General features: G+C 41.1%; 1 protein-coding gene across 1 annotated transcript in view; it reads right to left on the bottom strand.

The window, feature by feature from the left end:
- Positions 1–327: 327 nt before the first annotated feature.
- LOC132396067 (septin-7) overlaps positions 328–16,383 on the bottom strand; it is a 122,439-nt gene continuing 106,383 nt past the window's right edge. Inside the window, exons 9-13 of the mRNA XM_059973433.1 lie at positions 12,998–13,123; positions 11,091–11,111; positions 8,408–8,543; positions 6,853–6,998; positions 328–954 (exon numbers count right to left, since the gene is read on the bottom strand). Of these exons, the coding sequence (XP_059829416.1) occupies positions 915–954; positions 6,853–6,998; positions 8,408–8,543; positions 11,091–11,111; positions 12,998–13,123 (469 nt within the window). The 3' untranslated portion in view covers positions 328–914. The remainder of the gene's footprint in view (positions 955–6,852; positions 6,999–8,407; positions 8,544–11,090; positions 11,112–12,997; positions 13,124–16,383) is intronic.

The following is a 16,383-nucleotide window of genomic DNA, read 5'->3' on the forward strand; positions in this document are numbered from 1 at the left end:
TCCCTCCCCTCCCACCCCCTCCTCTAACACCCAGAGGCCATGAATCCACTGAGCATGGAGAAGCAAGCTTGACTGCCCTTATAACTGGAGAAGGTGCTTTAATAGCTCCAGAGCATACAGGAAATGCAGCACTTTAGTCAATTACAATAAAATGCAAGAGAATGCAAGTTCTTCACGCTTCCTCCACTTCCTAACATACAAAAGCTATGCTTTTTTTGAAAGTTTTCCAACGTTTCTGGGCAATAACTGAAATATCTAAATTAATTGTTACAGTAAATGAAGCAATTACAAAAAGTTAATGTTTTACTAGAGACATTAATTATTGAATAAAAACAGAAAAATCTAAGACAACACATTACATAAGTGGCTGAGCCTGTTAGTTTAAATATTTCTGGATGTTTTGGGGAAGGAACAGTGAAAGGTGGAAGAACAGATGTTGGCCATGAACCAGAATGAGTTGGACAATCTCTGCTCTATTCACATCAGATACACTGGTGTTGGTTCTTAAAACAGAGTATAACTACAACAAATTATAAGACTGTTTCTTCTAACCATCTTTCAAAGTTCTTACATCTGTGGAAGAACAGACAATATTCTGTAAACAAACCACCAGAACATGATTGCATAACAGGAATACATTAATTGGCATAAAAAGGGAGGCATCAGGTTCTTTAAAAAAAATTCAGATGTTGTGTCTCTACATACAATACACCCCAGGTAACGTGAGACTTGTCTAAGTTCCTATACCAGAGACTACAAATAGAAATTAATGTACATAGTATTAAGTTGGCCATTTCACATGCTAATACATTAACATTATAGAGATAATAGGTGCAAAGTTGAATCCTTTCAACAAAAAAATTATGTCCAGGGCTGGCAAATTGGCAAGTACATAATTGGTGGCCTTCAAATGTTTAAAAGATCTTCCCTTTCTTCTTGTTCTTTTCCAAGGTCCTTTGAAAGAAAACAACACAAAGATCAGCATGCTCCGATGGCACAAGCAAACAAACCAAGGACAATGTCAGAGGACGGCCTTGTTGAAGTCCAAGAACAAAGTACCTGACCTGGTTTCAGACTGTTGCAGACCTGAACACATTCAGTGACAATGCGCAGGCAGGGAAACACCTTCTCCTATACATGGAGGTGGCAGAGGAGCCAGCCAGGGCAACCAACCAGCGCATAAGGTTGTTTGTTGGTGACACAGCCTGAGGTTTGGTTGCTTTTCAGTGGGCTGCAATCAGTGTGAGGCCAATAAAAAAAGGGAGGTAAAAGCTGAGCAGCTATTGTGCAAATGGGGCAGCGGTCCAGCCTTGGTGAGAGCAGACACGAACAAGCACTGGCTGAAGTTTCAAGCAAGGTTTTCTTGTTCTGTTAGTACATAGCTAGTGTGCTGACCACGGGCCCAGAGGTAGTGTTACGTCATTTGTGTGAGATGTGGGAACTCTGGGAAACCACCAGACTGCCTGACAACTACGTCTGTACAAAATGCCTCGGGCTGCAGCTCCTTAAAGACTGTGTTAAGGAACCGCAGATGCACCTCAATGACCTTCGGCTCATTTAGGAAAATGAGAAGGTGACAGATAGGAGCTACAGGGAGGTAGCTGCTCCTAGGCTGCAGGAGTCAAGTATCTGGGGGACTATCAGGAGAGGGAAATTAAACAGACAACAAGAGAAGAATACCCCTGTAGCCGTTCCCCTCAATAGTAAGTGTACTATTTTGGATACTGTTGGGGAAGGGGGTGGGGGGGAAGCCACAGTGACCGGGGGTCTCTGAAACTGGCACTGTAGTTCAGAAGGGAAAATAGGAGTGCCGTAGTGATAGGGGATTCCATAATTAGTGGAGATAGTATGTTGCCTCTCAGGTGCTAGGCTCAGGGACGTCTCAGAAAGGGTCCACGACATTCTAAAGGAGGGTGGTGAACAGCTGGAAGTCATGGTACATAATGGTGCCAACAACATAGGTAGTAAAAGGCAGGAGATACTGAAGATAGAATATAGAGTTAGGTAGAAAATTGAAAAGCAGGACCTCCAGGGTAGTAAGCTCTTGACTGCTCCCTGTGCCACGTGCCAGTGAAAGCAGGAACAGGATGATTTGGCAGATGACTGTATTGGAGCAAGGGGCAGGGTTTCAGATTTTAGGATCATTGGGATCTCATCTAGGGAAGGTGTGATCTGTATGGAAAGGACAGGTTACACCTCAACCCAAGGGAAACCAATATCCTCGCAGGTAGGTTTGCTAGAGCTGTTGGAGAGGGTTTAAACTAATTTGGCAAGGAAGTAGGAACCAGGGTGATAGGGCTGAGGATGGGACATTTGGTATACAACTAAGAGCAGTGTGTAGTGAGACTGAGGAAGGACGAGCAAGTGACAGGGCATCAGTGGGATGAGCTGAAGTGTAACTTGGGGCAAAATCTAAAAGCATGATGAACACAGGTCTGGAGGTACTATATTTAAACACACGCAGTATATGGAATAAGGTGAATAATCCTGAGGAGTATGTAGAGATTGGCAGGTATAATGTTGTGGGCATCTCTGAATCAAGGCTGAAAGAGGAACATAGTTGGGAGCTTAACATCCAAGAATACACACTGCATTGAAAGGACAGGAAGAGGGGCAGAAGGGGCAGGGTGGCTCTTTTGGTAAAAATAAAGTCAAATCTTTAGAAAGAGGTGACATAGGATTAGAAGATGTAGAATCCTAGTGGGTAGAGTTAAGAAATTGCAAGAGTAAAAGGACCCTGTTGGGAGTTATATGCAGGCCTCTGAACAGTAGCCAGGATGAAAGGGCAATGTTGCGATAATCATGGGGATTTCAATATTCAGGTAGATTTAGAAGATGACCTTTTAGAGCAGCTTATGGTTGAGCCCTCTAGGGGAATGGCAATTCTGGGTTTCGTGTTATGTAATGCCCCAGGTTAGATTAGGGAGATTACAGCAAATTAACCCTTAGGAGGCAATGACCATAAAATGACAGAATTCACCCTGCAGTTTGAGAGTGAGAAGCTAAAATCAGATGTATTAGTATTAAAGTGGAAGAAAGGGAATTACAGAGGTTTGAAAGAGAAGCTGGCCAACGTCGATTAGAAGAGGACACTAGAAGGGATGATGACAGAACAATGGCTGGTGTTTCTGAGGGAAATTTGGAAGGCACAGGAAAAATACATCCCAAAGAAGAAGTATCCTAAACAGAGGATGAGGCTAAGTGAAGTCAAAGACAACATAAATGCTAAGAGGGCATATATTATAGCAAAAATTTGTGGAAAGGTAGAGGATTGGGAAGCTTTTAAAAAATCAACAGAAGGCAACTAAAAAAGCAGAGAGAAAAGATGGAACATGAAGGTAAGAGAGCCAATAATATAAAAGAGAATTCATAAAGCTTTTTTCAGATATAGAGTAAAAGAGAAACGAGTGGAGATAGTAATGTGGCACAAAGAAATGGTGGAGGAACTGAGTAAGTATCTTGCATCAGTCTTCACTATGGAAGACAACTAGAAAAATGCCAGAAATGTGAGTCAGGGGACATAAGTAAGTGTTGTTATTACCAGGGAGGAGAAGATGCTTGGGGAGATGAAAGGTCTGAAGGTAGATAAATCATCTGGACCAGATGGACTACACCCAAGGGTTCTGAATGAGGTAGCTGAAGAGATTGTGGAGGCTTTAGTAATGATCTTTCAGTAATCACTAGATTCTGGAATGGTTCCTAGGGACTGAAACTTGCAAATGTCACTCCACTCTTTAAGAAAGGAGGGAGGTAGAAGAAAGGAAATTATAGGCCAGTTAGCTTGGCTTCAGTGGTTGAAAAGATGGTGAAATCTATTATTAAGGATGAGGTTTCACAGTACTTAGAAGCATATGATAAAATAAACCAAAGTCAACATTGGGGACTTTGGTCTATTTCTCTATTTCTGTAAAGGGGAACCTTGCCTGACAAATCTGTTGGAATCCTTTGAGGAAATAAGTAAGATAGACAAAGGATGGTCAGCAGATATTGTTTATTTGGATTTTCTGAAGGCTTTTGACAAGGTGCCACACATGAGGCTGCTTAGCAAGATAAGAGCCCACAGTATTACAGGAAAGGTACCAGCATGACTAGAGCATCAGCTGACCGACAGGAGGCAAAAAATGGGAATAAAGGGGGACTTTCCTGGGTTGGCTGTCGCAGAGACCAGTGGTGTTCCGCATGTTCAGTGTTGGGACAGGTTTTTTTCACTTTATATGTCAATAATTTGCATGAAGGAATTGATGGCTTCATGGTCAAGTCTGTGGACAACACACAAAAATGTGGAAGGATATGTAATATTGAAGAAGCAGGGTGTTTGCAGGACTCAGATTGGGGAATGGGCAAAGTGATAGGTGGAATATACTGTAGAGAAGTGCATGGTCACACACTTTGGCAGAAGGAATAAATGCGTGGGCTATTTTCTAAGTGGGGAAAAAAATTCAAAAATCAGAGGAGCAAAGGGAGACCGCATACAGAATTCCTTAAATGTTAATTTGCAGGTTGAGTTGTTGGTAAGGAAGGCAAGTGCAATGTTAGGATTTATTCTGGGAGGATTAGAATACAAAATCAAGTATGTAATGCTGAGGCTTTATAAGGCATTGGTCAGACCACACATAGTACTGTGAGCAGTTTTAGTTTCCTGATCTAACAATGGGCATGCTGGCATTGGAGAGGGTCCAGAGGAGATTCACGAGAATGATCTTGGGAATGGAAGGGTTAACATATGAGGAGCACTTCTGAACTTTTAGTAGCTAAAGTTTAGAAGAATGGAGGGGAGGGGACCTCAGTGAAACCCATCTAATACTGAAAGGCCTAGAAAGAGTGGATGTGGAGAGGATTTTTCCTATAGTGAGTGAGTCTGGGACCAGGATGCACATCCTCAGGATTAAGGTATGTCCACTTAGAGCAGAGGAGAAATTTATTTCGCCAGAACGTGGTGAATTTGTGGAATTCACTTCCACAGACAACTGTGCAGGCCAATTCACTGGATATATTTAAAACACAGGTTGATAGGTTCTTGATTATTTAGGTTGTCAAAGGTTATGGGGAAGAAGGCAGTAGAATGAGATTGAGAAGGATAATAAATTAGCTGTGATGGAAAGGCGTAGACTCAACAGGCCATGCATCAGGACTGAGACGCAGAGCAGACATACTGTAGTCAGTCAAAAGAGCTGAGGGGACGGATGAGGTAGGAGCCGGCAACTGATAGTTGGTTCCAGGTTGCGGCGGGGGGGGGGGGGGGGGGAATGTTGACAGGCAGATGGAATCAGATGAAGAGGAAGGTGACTGAGGCTGGAATGTGACAGTGGAGACTACAAAGTGCTACATGTGATATCTGATAAGGAAGGAAGGTTGGTCAAGCTAAGCCAAGGATGGGGAGTGCAGTGGACAACAGAGAAATGGAACCAAGTGGGAAAGAAACTGGGAAATGTGTCTGGGCTGACTGGAAAGAAGGGAATGTGAGATAATCTGGGGCAATCAGAAGGAGTGAGAAAAGAATACCTGGTTACCTGAAATCTTCATGTCATTGGGTTACAGATATCTATGTGGAATGCAATTGCTGTTCCTCTAGTTTGCACTTGTAGAGAATGAGACGGGAATGAAAATAGTTAACAACCAGGAGCTGAAGATGGCCAAGAAGTCATCCAGTGTAAGCCTGCTCTCAGCAATGTAAAGGAGGTCACATCGAGAGCACCAAATTAAGTAAACTAGACTGGAGGAGGGGTACATAAGTCTTTGTTGACTTCAATGAGAGATTAAACAGTAATCCACTCAGATAGATGTAGAGGATCCCAAAGACATGCCAGGCTATTAATTTCCTTCGGCCAACACTACTTCTCCATTATTTTCAGTGCTGTGCATGGGAATTTACTATGCACAAATCTGGCAGTAGTCTATGCTCCACAATTAATCCCTCCAGACTTAGGCTGAAAACCACAATCAACTCAAGGCCTTTTCTTCCTTCTATTCATGGCCATTAGAGATCTGCGCAACAAATCTGATGGGAGACTCTTAGCTCCTGTGTTCATTGCAACAAAGGGCAAAAATACAAAGGAACTGTATTTCTGGCAAATCCTCTTTTCCTGTTATGTCAATAACCCCAATGTAATTATGATAGCAACCCAACATGACGTGTTAATAGGAGCATCAAGATTGTAATCACAAAATGGTCAGACATGCTATTCTTTGATGCATGATCACCTGAACAATCAAACCAAGTGGATTTACTGAGCCTGGACCGGGACAATGATGATCAAGGTCGGGTCATGTTACAGAAAACAGTCATCCACCAGACGTTCGTTAATGGAAATCTCCATCAGAGAATTTGACTGAGTTTGTATGCTCCAGTAAATATGGCTTCTCTAATTTTGACTGAGGCACTGGCATTTTGTGGTTGGGACACAAAACACAATAGCTAGGATGCTATCTAGTCTCTGTACCCATCTAGAAAAATGATAGTCCAGCAAAGGCTCATAGCATTCATTCATAGCAAACTAGTTACTGAAGAGATTTCAGTTACTGAGGCCATGTCCTTTGCAACTGAGGCCAGGATATAATTATTCTTTTTAAATTACTGAATCATCCAACAGACAAGAGTACTTATGTGGGAGCTAAGTGTTCAGATTCTTAGAGACCAGTTGTTTAGTGGGAGATGAAGAATAGCTCAGACTAGGCTTCCTGAAATGGTTGAAGTAAGTAGTGACATGCTCCAGCATAAATAGATCTATTTTGTTCATTGGCTGAATTTAGTGCCCTGAACTGCTATGCTGCAAACACCAGTGGACTGAGCACAGAGGGAGGAGTTGGTGCCCAAGGAGCTAACTCAAGTGGGCCTTGGAAGTGGGAGCGTACCTTGTGGAATCCAGCTTTTGCTGCTCCAAGATGCGCTGCTGAGCCTCCCAGTTCTGCTTCTCATCTTCAAATTGGCGGCGCTTCTCCTCAAGCTCTTTGTGCTGTGCTTCTAAATTTTTCTTCATTTGTTCATGGCGTCTCTGGAGCTACAAGACAAGGCACACAAATTAATGCTCCCTCGCCCCACCTGATAGTCAGTGGCAATTCACTGGAAACCAAGCCTTCATTTCCCAGACTGAAGCAAGGCACAAGGCCCTTTGAAGTCTCAGGCAAAGCTGATGGGGAAGATGAGGACATCCTACACCATTCCCCACCTGCAACAATTACAATATTATGTTTAACACACTAATTAACAAGTTGTTACCAGCTTTATAAACTGCAACCTGCTATGAAGGCTGCAATGCATGCTTTTGCAAGGAACTGCAAAGGGTTATAAATTCAGCCAGCTCCATCATGGGAGCAACCTTCCCAACAAACGTCAAGAGACCATGCCTCAAGAAGGTGGCATCCGTCACTAAGAGCCCTCATCATCTGGGACAAGCCCTCTTGTAGTGCCATTGGGGAGGAGGTGCAAATTTTAAAGACCCACACTCAATGATCCTGAAACAGCTTCTTCCCTTCCACCATCAGATTCCTGAATGTTCCATGAACACTACCTTGTTATTATTGTTGTACTATTTATGAATGCAGTCCAGAGCAATTTTATAGATTGCTGCTACAAAGCAACAAACTTTTCATCATACCAATAAGAGGTACTAAACGTGATTCTGACACACAAGTCGCTGGTTGGACATACCAATAACTGTAAATGATACTGATAAGTGCAACGAATTATTCACAATAAAGGTCACAGAACAAGTAAACCTAACAAAAGCTGTAGCTTTGCTAATCCATTATCTTTTAAACTGTTTGCCATCAATCCTGCATTGACTTGAATTACAAATCTTGCCTAAAAGATCACTTCTCTGGTTATTGACGTATTTCAGATACTGAGATGTTCTCACCTCAAACAGCAAGATGTACAGAGATTATTTTTTATGCACTGAGGACAATAACTAGAAGGCCCAGCAAGCCTGCCACATATTAATATCATAGCTTCTGACATTTTACTGAATTCACATGGCCTTCCAAACTCAAATGTCACCTAAAAGCCTGGAATTTAAACCAAGATTGGTAAAAGTCCCATTCACTACTTCACCAAGTTTAAGATTCCAAGCAACATTCTGTTTGCTGCATTAACTGCCCTCCAGAGGCTTAGCAAATATGCCATTGTATCAAGTTACTATAGGAGACTGTACTGACTAGTGTTTCAAGGAAGCAAAGGGCACCTTTCTAGGGCAGTAGGGGTGATCAATAAATACTGGTCAACAGCAGCCACAGAAAATTACATTTTAATTATGTGCCAACAAGCTCACAGTTTCAGTACATATTCCAATGGGCAAAATAATTCAGTGGTCGAGAAACCTTACATGTTCATCCCTTGGCAAATCAATACAAAAACATCATTCTGAAATCCAGACACGTTGCTAATCACAGTATTCTTAAGTGCTGTTACCTCTGCCTCAGAATCTTTCAGCTTCTGTATTTTCTCTTTGACTTTCATTTCAAAGACTTGCTCCATTTCCATTTCCATCTTCTTCATCTTCGCCACGTGTTCTCTCCGTTCTTCCTCCATCTGGGCTAGAGGGCTTCTGTAACCAGTAACCAGAATCTGTTAGCTCACAATGTAAACACAATCTGAAAGCCAAATGAGTTTCTGGAGATGAGATTTCATAGTTTAAGAAGAAACCAAAATCGGAAAAAGGTTTGGTGCATCAGGCCACCCCTTCAATGGACACAACTGTCCTCAGACTTCACACCAAACTCACAGGAATTGCAAACCTCTGGAGAAAACACACGTCTCCCCTCTAAATCAGAATGAAGCACGGGAAAACCTTGTCCATAGTGAACAAATAAATAGGCACACAAGTTTCTGGGGCTTATTTAGTACATGAAGTAGCTTTTCTTCATAGGACTGGCACAACTTCCAGTTATTACAAACTTTTATCAAGCACTTGGAGACAGAGGGAGGGTGGTAGAATCAATCTGGTACAGACTTGCAGTTAAACTGTCCCCAAAATGCAGAAAGGGAAAAAAAGGAGTAGTTAATAGGTGGAAAATCAGATAAGTTCTTAATTTCAATCAGCATTCCCACTGAAATTTATTAGAGTACAACACAAAATATTACACTAAATGCATATGAAGACACACAAAACTGCAGAAATTGGAGTCAAGAACACAGAAATGCTGGAAGAACTTGGCGGGTTGAACAGCATCTGTGAAGGCTGAAAGGTGCAAGTCAACATTTCAGATTGAGATCCTACATCAGGACTGATCTTACAATCAAGACTGCCAGGAAACATCAGTGGAACAGGAGGCCAGGAATGGGTGGGGGTTTGTTATGGTATAGAGGTTGATAAGCAAAACATGAACACAGATGGAGGAGATTTTGTGCAGATAGAACCAGATGGGGGATAGGCAGGTGGGAAAGGTGAACAAAAGATGAAAAAGATAACCCAATTCCTGTGCTCTCCACCCACACACACTCACCAGTCCACATGGTTCTCTTATTCATCCCTCCCAGACACTCCCCATCTGGTGCAACCTAACACACAGCTCCTTTACACTACTAATCTATATCCTAGTGATCTTTCCTGCTCCCCCTCAGTCTGATGCCGGCTCTCAAGCTGAAAGGTTGACTCTTCTGCCTCCACAGATGCTACTTGATGCACTAAGTTCTAGCACTTTTTTTGTACATGACTGGTATCTATTTTGATTTGGTCAGAATGGGAGGAGAGAGGAAATGTTTTGCATAACAATGAGCTCTCAACTTGGCTAGACATGAAACACCATATTCTGTCTGGGTAGCCTCCAACCTAGTAGCAGGAACACTGATTTTTCTAACTTCCAGTAATTTCCTCATCCTTGCTCCTTCTTTTTCCATCCCCCATTCTGGTTACCCTCTCATCCCAACACCTCCCTCTGGTTCCCTTCCTTCCCAGCTTCTTATTTCATTCCCCCCCTCACCTGGTCTCATCTATCACTTGCTAACTTGTACTCCACTCACACCCCCCACCATCTTATTCTGGCTTCTGCCCCCTTCTTTTCCATTTCAGATGAAGGATCTCGACCTGAAACATCTCGAAAGTTTATTTCCCTGCTTGACTTGCTGAGTTCCTCCAGCATTTCGTGTGCTGCTCAAGAAAAACTCTTAATCTGTTTATTAAGATCGAGGTCAAAGTAACTATTCACTTTAAAACTCAGTCATGAGGTTTTCCCTCAGAGTTTGCAAAGTTAACAACCAGAAAACCAAAATCATATCACCCTCAGCAGCCCATCCGTCAAACCTGATGAAGACAGAGGAAAAAGGGAATGCAACACCAGTCAGCAGTATCCGAAGACAAAGTCCCAAACACATCCTGATGGAAGGACATGGGTACAAAAATAGAACAGAGGTGACAGGAATAAACAAATTAAGTTGTTTTGGTTAGTATTACTGTTGACCAGTACTGGGGTTACACTATCTTGTGTCCTTTGGCTAAAGTCATGAGGTTTTCTCTCTCCTAGATGACCATTGGAAGAATACAATCACAGATTGGTCATTTCCATTTCACGTGCAGAAACTGTAGAATCATTTGCATATCACTGTTTCCATTCCACAAAAGGGAAATAAAAGTAAAATTTTCAGAGTAGGGTGGTACAGCAAAAGCAAGACTGTTGGTTTGGCCACCATTCCCAAAAAGGGCTTGTCGAACTGTAGGAAGCAACAGGAAAGCAAAAAAAGCAGTTCAAGAGCTCAGTAACACACAAGTGTTCAGTAGAACTTCCTCATCCTTCCTACCATGGGTTTGTCTGGAAGTACAGTTAACCAGCAGAGAGGTTGCACAACTGATTGCTCCAAAAATGTTTAATCTCCTCTAGGTAATTCAACACTTCAGCCTTAAATACAATACTACATTTTTGTATTTTCATAATATTTGAATAATTCAGTAACTTTCCCTGCTAATTAGATATGATTTGACAGAGGAAATTTTTGGAACAAGCAGTTTCCATCTAATTAGGAGCTAACACCAACAAGTCCCACCCAATGCTTGAAAATTTATATGTTCTTGTCCAATGGTACTGAAATGGTACTGAAATTCAAATTGTTACTGACAATGTTGAAAATGTTGTTTCAAGTAATTTAAACAACCACTTACATGCCTTCAACTGTGTCAAATCTAAAAAGAAAAACAGATACACAGACTCTTAGGATAAGGAAAACACAGCAAGATATTACATGGAGAGGTTATAAAGATGAAATAAAACATTTAAAATCTGACCTTATGCAATTTTATTCAATGTTGCAAATAAGTAAATGGAGAATATAACTCATATCTGTAACATTCTCAGATTTTCCATGTGACGTGCAAGGTATCTGCTATTGACCTATTCTGTCCTGCACAACATAATTCGAAATGCAATTTTCAACCCTAAAACTACTGAGACAGTAAATGATAGGCAAATACTACACCACTACAAAATTGCCTTAATTGTCTGCTGCATGAAGCTTGATAGAAAAAATATTACACCTTATGATGTTGACAAGAGTTTAAGAGCTGTGAAGTTTAATTATAGCATACCACCTTGTACATCAGGGAATCTGAGAAGGTTGCGGCTTGGTTATTTTATTCACACTTTTCATTCCAAATTATGACAAGTTTTGGTTACTTATCAGTTTGAAAAATTATTTCAGCTTTAAAAGGACAGTATTTCTTCTGAGTGTGACACTCAATTTAAAGTTTAAAGCCACAACAACCTCCAAATTGAAAACATTAAGAGTACTTGAATTATTGTATCTGTTAATAGTTTTACAAGGTCATAGAAATTTAGAAATACTGTCTTCAAACTCCATGTTTTTAAAAATGTGTATTTCCTTTACAGCATTCATAAACAAGAAAATAGTTAAGATTGTGGACCAGTCACAAAATATTAATTAAGCACTTGTCCAAGAACTCAAACACAAAATGTAAACCTTCAAACCACATGAGACTTGGGGTGTTTCAAGCATCGGAGACATCATAATGCTGATCATGGGGGTCTTTGCTCCCATTTAAAATTCTTAGCAAGATTAAATTAATTTCAATTATAGCAACTTTAGAATGGTGTGATATAAAAGGTACTCTGTAAGCAAATCTGATAGTGACAGAAAATTGAGTTTTAACTTCCCTTTGCTGAAGTGTAAGGAGGAATTTAGTACCGCAAGGTGGAAAATTAGTTTATCCTAGTGTAGACATCTTCTCTGACCAGGAAAAGCAGTGTTGTATTTCACAGAAGTAGGACTTTTGTGCCAGGATAAAAATTTGTAGGAACAACATAGTTAATAAGAATGTGGGGAGGATAGAAAATATGATTACTATAGGTTTAGGACAAGGGCTTGACAGCCAGTGTAGACTCAAAGGGCCATCGGACCTATTCCTATGCTGCATCACTCTATGACTATCATAGGAGCTTTTGTCCACTGACTGATCGGCTGAGATGGCAGTGCCCACTGCAAGTACTTGCCTGTCCAGTTAATTGCTCAAATTTAGGTAAATGGCAGCGATGACTATGCAGTGAAATGGATAAACACTTGTGACACAAATAGCTACCCCAATGTTTTCCTTAGATTATGAATCTGTGCATTAATCCTGCAGCAATGTGTCTGTTCAGACTGCTGTATTACATTTAAAAGTAACTCCACATCTTGAATACATGCAGATAGATAACACAATTTGAATTGCAAGCCCCTCTTTACAGGCAAGGCCGAAGTACAAGAAACTTATATTGGTACTCATACATAAAAAATAAGCCAACAATTATTATTGAGGAAAATATTTCTCAGTAACTGACGAGAAGAGCCAAACTTTTGGGAAGCCATACACTAGGGGAATGGAACAAAGACAAAGTATTTTGAGCCAGAAGTTGCATAAGGTTGCCAGATGTCTGCTAACTAAAGACACCATTTTGTATACCAATGAACAGAAAGAATTTCCTCGAGATGTGTTAGATAAATCCTGCAGTTTCTGTAAAGAAGTTAACAAGTTCAGTGAAGGCACAACTATAAAGAGAATAAAAGGTGTCTTACTTGGTTAACTGTCCTTTGTTCTTATTGTTATCAACGCCATTGTATGTAACTGCAGCCAACTTTCTGCTCCTGTAGTTTTCATAATGAACATTGTTGGTTACATCCTTCAGGTCCTGCATGTGGGTTCTGTGTGAAGGAGGGTTATGTCAAGTGGACAATTAATAGTCTTGGAATATCTTTTCAAACTAAGTTCCATAAGTACCGCTAATATTCAATCAAGGTGATTAAAGCAGCTTTCTTTTCATAAGACATGGAAGCAGGAGTAGGCTATTCGTAAAGTCTGTGCCACCATGCCATCATGGCTGATTAGATTAATTATCCCTCTCAGCTCCTGCCTTCTCCGTGTAACCTGTGATGCTTCGACTAATCAAGAACCTATCACACCCCGCTTTAAATATACTCAACATCTTGGCAATAAATTCCACAGATTCACCACTCTCTGGCTAAAGAAATTCCTCCTCATCTCTGTTCTAAATGGACGTCCCTCTTGTCTGGGGTTGTACCTTCTGGTCCTAGACTTGCCCACTATAGGAATTGTCCCTAAAACCACTTTATACAAGACCTTTCAATATTTGATTAGTTTCAATGAAACCACCCCCACTCCCCAATTCTTCTAAACCCCAGCGAGTACAGGCCCAGAGCCATCAAATGCTCTTCATCTGTTATCCCTTTTATTCTCAGGATTATTCTCGTGAACAACCTTTCTGGATGCTTTCTAATGCCAGCACTTCTCATCATCGTGTGCCATGCCATATGATGTAGGTGACCATGGTATTATGACCATGATTGTTCTCAGCAAAATTTTCTACAGAAGTTATTTCCCATTGCCTTCTTCTGGGCAGTGTCTTTAAAGGATGGGAGTTGTGGTACATGGCTGCCTGTTAGGAGAGGAATCTCAACATTGTATAATGTATACAAAAGTTGATAATAAATGTACTTTGAACCAGTTGCTCATACGACCATCCACTACTTGCTCCCCTGGTTACATGTAACCCTGATCAGGAGGCTAAGCAAGTGCCACACTTTGCCCAAGGGTAATCTGCAGGCTAGCAGAAAGAAGAAGTGCCTTACACCTCCTTTGGTACAGACACATCTCCACTCCACCACTGATCTTAGATAAGAGGCCCAAAACTGCTCACAATACTCTAGGTGTGGTCTGACCAATACCTTATAAAGTCTCAGCATTACATCCTTGCTTTAGATTTATAATCCTCCCAAAATGAATGCTAACATTTTATGTCCCTTCCCTACCACTGACTCAACTAGCAACTTACCCTTTAGGGAATCCTGCATGAGGACTTGCAAGTTGCTTTGCACCTCTAACTTTTTAATTTTCTCCATTTCAAAAATAGTTTCTGCCTACATTCCTTCTAGCAAACTGCATGACTATACACCTCGACACTATATTCCACCTGCCACTTCTTTTGTCCATTCTCTCAATCGAAGTTCTTCCAAAGACTTCCTGCTTCCTCAACACTACTCCACCATCTTCGTATCCCCTGCAAATTTGTTCACAAAGCCATCAATTCTATCATGCAAATCATTCATATGTAACATGGAAAGAAGTGGACCCAACACCGACCCCTCTGGAACACCACTAGGTACTGCCAGTCGACCAGAAAAGGATCCCTTTATTTACATTCTTTGCCTCCTGCCAGACAGCCAATCTTCAAACCATGCTAGCATCTTCCTGTAATACAATAGACTCTTATCTTGTTAAACTGCCTCATGTGCAGTACCTTGTCAAAGGCCTTCTGAAAATCCAAGTAAATAACTCTCCTCGTCTAGCTTAAGCAACACATACAAAAAGCTGGAGGAACTCAGCAGATGAGGCAGCATCTATGGAAATAAACAGTCAGCATTTCAGGTCGAGATCCTTCTTGAGGACAGCTTTGTCTGTCTTGCCTATTATTTCCTCAGAGTTCCAACAGATTTGTCAGGCAAGAAAACCATGCTGACTTTTGGCCTATTTTATCATGTTCCTCCAAGCAGCCTGAAACCTCATCCTTAATAATGGACTCCAACATCTTCCCACCCCTAAAGACAGGCTAACTAGTGTATAATTCTCCCTTCTTCTACCTCTTGAAGGGTGGGGCAACTTTTGCAATTTTCCAGACCTTCAGAATATTTGAAAGATTACTAATGCCTCCACAATCTCTTCAACTATCTCCTTCAGAACCCTGGGGTGTAGTCCATCTGGTGCATCTTCATCTTTGGGATGCATCTATCCCATGCCTTCCGAAATACCCCCATAAACTCACAGACAATGCTGTTCTGCTGTCTTCCCTTCCCTTCTTAAGAAAATGCTTTTATAATTCTCTTTACTCCATATAATACTAATACATCTGAATTTATCTTCTCCCTCTCAAACTAGAGGGTGAATTCTATCATATTATAATCACTGCTTCCTAGTGGTTCCTTTACCTTAAGCTCTCTAATTACATTTGGGTCATTACACAACACCAAATACAGATTTGCCTTTCCCCCAGAGTTGTTACACCACCAGTTGCTCAAAAAAGCCATCTTGTAGGAATTCTACAGATTCTGTCTTGGGATCCAGCGCCAACCTGATTTTCCGAATCTACCTCCATATTGAAATTCCCCATGACTATTGCAATGTTTTCTATCTCTGTTGTAATTTGTAGCCCATATCCTTGCTACTGTTCAAAGGTCTGTATACAACTTCCATCAGGGTCTGTTTACCTTTGCAGCTTCTTAACTCCACACACAAAGATTCTACATCTTTTCACCTGTCACCTCTTTCTAAGGATTTGATTTCACTTTTTTTTAAACCAACAGAGCCACCCCAACCCCTTTGCCTACCTGGCCGTCCTTTCAAAACAAAGTGTATCCTTGCAGGTCAAGCTCTCAAATATGATCTTTCAGCCACAACTCAATGATGGCCACAACACCATACCTGCCAATCTCTAATTGTAATACAACATCATACATCTTATACTGTATTCAGCACATATTTAAATATCAATGTCTTCATCACCCTTTTTGATTTTGCCGTGTTACCATAATACCATAAGATATAGGAACAGAATTAGGCCATTTGGCCCATCAAGTGTACTTCGCCATTTCAACACGGCTGTTCCAGTTTTTCTCTCAGCCCCCATCTCATCTCCCTTCACGCCCTGACTAATCAAGAATCTATCAACCTCTACCTTAAATATACATAAAGTCTTGGCTTCTACAGCTGTCTGTGGCAAAGAATTCCACACATTCACCTCTCTCTGGCTAAAGAAATACCTCATCTCCATTCTAAAAGTACGCCCCTCTATTCTGAGACTGTGTCCTCTGATCTTAGATTCTCCACATTCACCCTATCAAGTCCTTTCACCATTCAATAGGTTTCAATGAGGTCATCCCTTTTATTCTGA

Source organism: Hypanus sabinus, chromosome 1 (assembly GCF_030144855.1).
Source record: "Hypanus sabinus isolate sHypSab1 chromosome 1, sHypSab1.hap1, whole genome shotgun sequence".
Lineage (NCBI taxonomy): Eukaryota > Metazoa > Chordata > Chondrichthyes > Myliobatiformes > Dasyatidae > Hypanus > Hypanus sabinus.